The 4,676-nt window shown below is 35.7% G+C and overlaps 1 protein-coding gene across 1 annotated transcript; it reads right to left on the reverse strand.

Annotated features, from left to right (window-relative positions):
* Positions 524 to 3,813, reverse strand: LOC109845146 (putative F-box/LRR-repeat protein 23). Its single transcript, XM_020414359.1, has 2 exons — positions 3,725 to 3,813; positions 524 to 1,414 (listed from the first exon to the last, which is right to left on the reverse strand). Exon 2 carries the CDS (start codon positions 1,387 to 1,389, stop codon positions 655 to 657), a length of 735 nt encoding a protein of 244 aa, XP_020269948.1. The 5' UTR covers positions 1,390 to 1,414; positions 3,725 to 3,813; the 3' UTR covers positions 524 to 654.

Consider the following 4,676-nt stretch of genomic DNA (forward strand, 5'->3'; position numbering starts at 1 on the left):
ACACATAGTTCTATGGGTTTATGAATACATTTGAAACTAGTTGGGTTTATAAATAAATCAAGGTAAAGCATTGGGCCTAAAGACAAAAAAACCCTTTATTGGGGTTATTTTAACATCAACTAATAATTTTAAAGGTGTCAACCCCACCTTTACCAGCAGAGAACTACTAATTATTCATGTAAGATTGAAATGGCCTCGTATACTTGGAGATATATTCTTGAATGTTTTGCATACTGCAATGTTGTCTTTATCAAAATCTATACTAATCTAGCAATTTTTACAACCAAATAAGGCAACCCCTTCGCTTGGTATCATAAATAACACTTGGTCACATATTCACTCATCAATTCTGATCAATTATGTCTATCTCAAACCCCAAAAAAACACTGAGAGAATGAAATAAGCAAAAAATTAAGAGACGTGAACATCTGGTAGAAAAGAAATAAGCAAAATTTCCAAAATTTTCAACTTAAGCACAATGTATTTATGTGATACATTGTACCACAAATTAACAACAGCGGTAGTTCATCAGCAAGAGCTTTCAGGCAAAAACAAAAACATATAAGCTATTCAAAAAACTTCTTTGTGTAATTGTGGGTCACCAGAAAACCTAACGAAAACAATATAAGCTCTTCAAAAACACTACTCAAGGCATCAAACCAATGTCATCCAACCCCACCATGAATCATCAGAATCAACTTCCCAATCATCCTCATGACCATCATCATCATCATCTGATATAACCACCACATCCCCATGTCTATCAACACCATCACCACCACCACCACCATCTGTCGCATCCCTGTGTCCGTCAATAGCTTGTCCACCACCACCATCTATTACATCCCCGTGTCCACCACCACCTTGTCCACCACCATCATCACCAGCGCCATGATCTTCGTCAGAATTTGGTTCATCATTGCCAGAATCATCATCATCCTCATAATCGAACTGATCATACCATGGATCTTTAAACCCTGGTATCAACCCACACTTACCATCAACATCCCCCTCAAGCTTCACATTCCAACACCCCCGAATATCAAGGTTATGCAACTTCAAACACTTTGTCAATATAGCATCAAGTCCTAGATCAGAGAAGAGACCATAAGCGAGCTCCAGGGTTTCGAGACAATGCATCGTGTCAGCTACTGCAATTGCCTCTGACTCATCAACATTTGAGCCTGAACCATTGTTGGGATGGGTTATGTCAGGCTGAGGGGGTGGCATGTTTCGCTTGAACTCGACAAGAGATTTGCAGTTTGACCCAATTAGTTTGATGGATATGTGTGTGATGGAGAGGCAGTAGCTGATGTCTAGCACTGTTAATGACTGCAGGAAGCCTACATGTTTCTGCACTGTGTTATCTGTTACTTTGCTCATTGGCATCTTCAGTGAGTTTAGGAGGTTTCCTCTGCCAAAAAAATGTCAGTACTCAATGAAAGACCAATGCAGGGTATTGTAAATTAAATAGACAAAAGAAAAGTTACAGGTTTCAGTAGACAATGAAAGAGTACTACATGTAGACTGCTGAAAATTAAATAGGGAAAGGTGTAACACAAGTTGAAAAAATAGTGTATTACCATGAAACTATATGAATAAAACATGTGAAGACAAGATTTTTAGCCTTGTAAAAAATTCGAACTTGTTTTATTGTCTGATATTGAACTTTTTATACTAGACTGTGCAGTTTAACCATGATAATTTTTTGAAAGAACCCACAAAAGATGATTCAGGTTACTTTTATAACAGAGCGTAAAAGCCAAAATGAACATGGAAAATGAAAACAATCTATAATTGAAAGTCGTAAAACACCGTGGAGTTCAAATTCATGTTACAAGTCATCAGCTGCAGATACTACTTTTCTTAGTCTGTGTTAACCCTATTCAATATAGAACATCACAAATACATCCCATTAACACATGAACAGTGTAACATAAAAAGTAATATAGACAGAACTAGAAAAGGAAATTAGAAGCTAATAGAAAAATTGCTAAATATAAAAAAAAAACCTAACTTTGGATGATTATAAAAAGAACTTCCCTTAAATTTCAAAATGGGGTTTCCGATAAAATCTCAAAGTTAAAGAGGGTTTTCTACTAAAATTTGGCAGTTAAGAAGAGTTGGGGTGGGGGGGCGTTGTCTGTGATAATCCCTCTACTTAAGGGGGGTTTTCTGATATTTTGAAAGTTAGGGGGTTTTTTCCAATAATCGTTTAAGTGGGTTTTTCTGATATTTACGCTAGAAAAATCAAGCTGACAATTTAGATGATTTCTGTAAGCGTACAGTGCCAAATAAACACATAATTACTTACTTTTATTTTTTAGTATCAACAAACACATAATTATCAATAATAAAAAGGCTGATTCCATGACAACAAGAACCAGAGTGTTCTATCAAACTAGAAATCTTAAATAAACTAGGCAGTATGTTCAATAGACACCAAGACAGTAACATAATTAAGCTAAAAATGGAAGCAGTGACATAAAATAAATACTACATATATGAACAAAAAACAGAACATTCAGTGTTGGTCTATCAGAGTGTTTTCGGGATATGAACATAGAATCCCATAATTTACATAAACCTTTTAATAGTAAATTAAAATTCGAAACAATACATTTTGTACTTTATTGTGAAATTAAAAGTTACGAAAGACACTCTACTGAAATTTAGAAAAAAAAAATATTAAGAATCTCCAAAAATCAAAATGGTAGAAAATCATGTACTAACTCAACAACAGATCATACAGAACCCAGATCTTAATATGATCCAAATATTGTATCTATAGATTATGTACCCATTACAAATCAACAAAGTGAAAATAAATAAATAAATTTGGTCATAAAAAGATGACCAACATGCCCATAGCCCAGGCTATTTAACCAAGGGACGTCATTTATAATGAAGAAACCCTTGCAAAATCAGAACGTTAGAAACCCATTTGGAAACTCAAAGAAATACAGAGAACCCATATATCAAAACCGAAAAATATTGGGGAAAAAATCATAATAAATTAATAAAGAAAAGAAAAAAGAAAAAAAAGGAAGGAAAAATCAATACACATTCAGTAGAAAGAACAGAGAAGCCATAAACTTATGATCAGGGTATTCAGAATATTAAAACCTTTGTAAAGATGGAAAATAGAAATAGTTCTTTTTATCCAAGAGACATTCGATTTTCGGAAATAAATGAAGAAAGAAAGGGAACCCCCAAACTTAAAATACTAGAAACCCATTTACAGTAAACCTATGATCGGGGCATTCAGTATTAAAAACTTTTTAAATAAAATGGAAAATACAATTAATTCTATCCATTCAAGAGACATTCGATTTCAGGGGGTTAAAAATGAAGAAAGAAAACGAACCCCCCAAAATCGAAATGCTAGAAACCCAGGTACAATCTCCAGAAAATATACAGAACCCCCATCTCCGAATTTTTAAATATTTAAAAGAAAATAGAACAAACACATGGAAAAAGGGTTAAAACAATAATCTAGAACACTAATCTCCAAAATCAAAATGCCACCAATCAATCTACAAACTCTAAACAAATATGCAAACCCCATGCTTAAAATTTCTAAAATATTCAAATGGAAAACAGAGTAAATCCATGAAACAAAACGAAAAGTCTAGCAGAGGTATGAAGAGCCCACATCTCAAATTTCTCAAGTAACAAGGAATTAATATTAACCGAAATTACGAAAATGGTGAAGGAATCATACGATGAGACTGCGTATGAGAACCCACTACCCCCAAGCTTGTAAGCGCAGAGCCCGCGGAGGGCACCCGCGCTCCGGCAGACGAGCTTGACGACGGCGACGGCTGATTCTAGTCCCTTATGTATGTATGTAGGGGGCCACGTGGACGTTGTTCATAGGCAGTGGGGTTTTTTTTTTTTTTTGCCCTTTTTTGTTTTTTGATTTTTCCGTTACTAAATCTGGCGGGGTGCGAGAAAAAGTGTGGAGGTGTCGCCCCGCTTTTGGTTATGTTGTCTTTATGCAGTTCGAGGTAAGAGAGAATTTTTTGAGGGCTTATCTGTGAAAGTTTTGGCGAGCTTAGATGTAATATTGAGATTGTTAGAGAGCAGAAGTGGAAAGTTGTGATTTGAAGGGCTCAACTTTATATTTGAAATTAGGGGTTTTTATTTCTAGGCTCATTTGTTTACTCTAGTTTACTTATGAACCTAATAACTTTTGCTTATATCTTTAAATCCAATCATTTTTTTGTATTTGCCTTTAAACCCAACTTCTAAAATACAATAGGTAGAGTATCTTATATTTATGCATAAACATGGTATAAATCCCAAAATACCCCTTTCAGTACCTCACTTAAACATGCACTTCTCTCTCCTCTGCTTCCTCGTTCTCATGTCTCAGCCCTAAGCGAAAAACCCTAAACCAAAAAAGTAATCCCTCCTCTTCTTCTCCGTCTTGTCTATTAGCCCTAACCGAGAAAATAAAATCCCTTCTGTTTCTTCCCCGTTCTCATCTCTCAGCAATCCCTCTTCTCTCTCTTCGTCTTCATCTCGTCTCTAAGCCCTAACCGAGGGGAAAATCCCCATTATGGTCGAATTTTCCCCCCAGTTAGATCCCTAACCCAGAATCTTCCCCCGATCTAGCCCCAATAGGTCTGACGCTTGTTTTTCCGCTACCTCCTCCGTCCAGTAGTTCTTCG

Source organism: Asparagus officinalis, chromosome 6 (assembly GCF_001876935.1).
Source record: "Asparagus officinalis chromosome 6, Aspof.V1, whole genome shotgun sequence".
NCBI lineage: Eukaryota > Viridiplantae > Streptophyta > Magnoliopsida > Asparagales > Asparagaceae > Asparagus > Asparagus officinalis.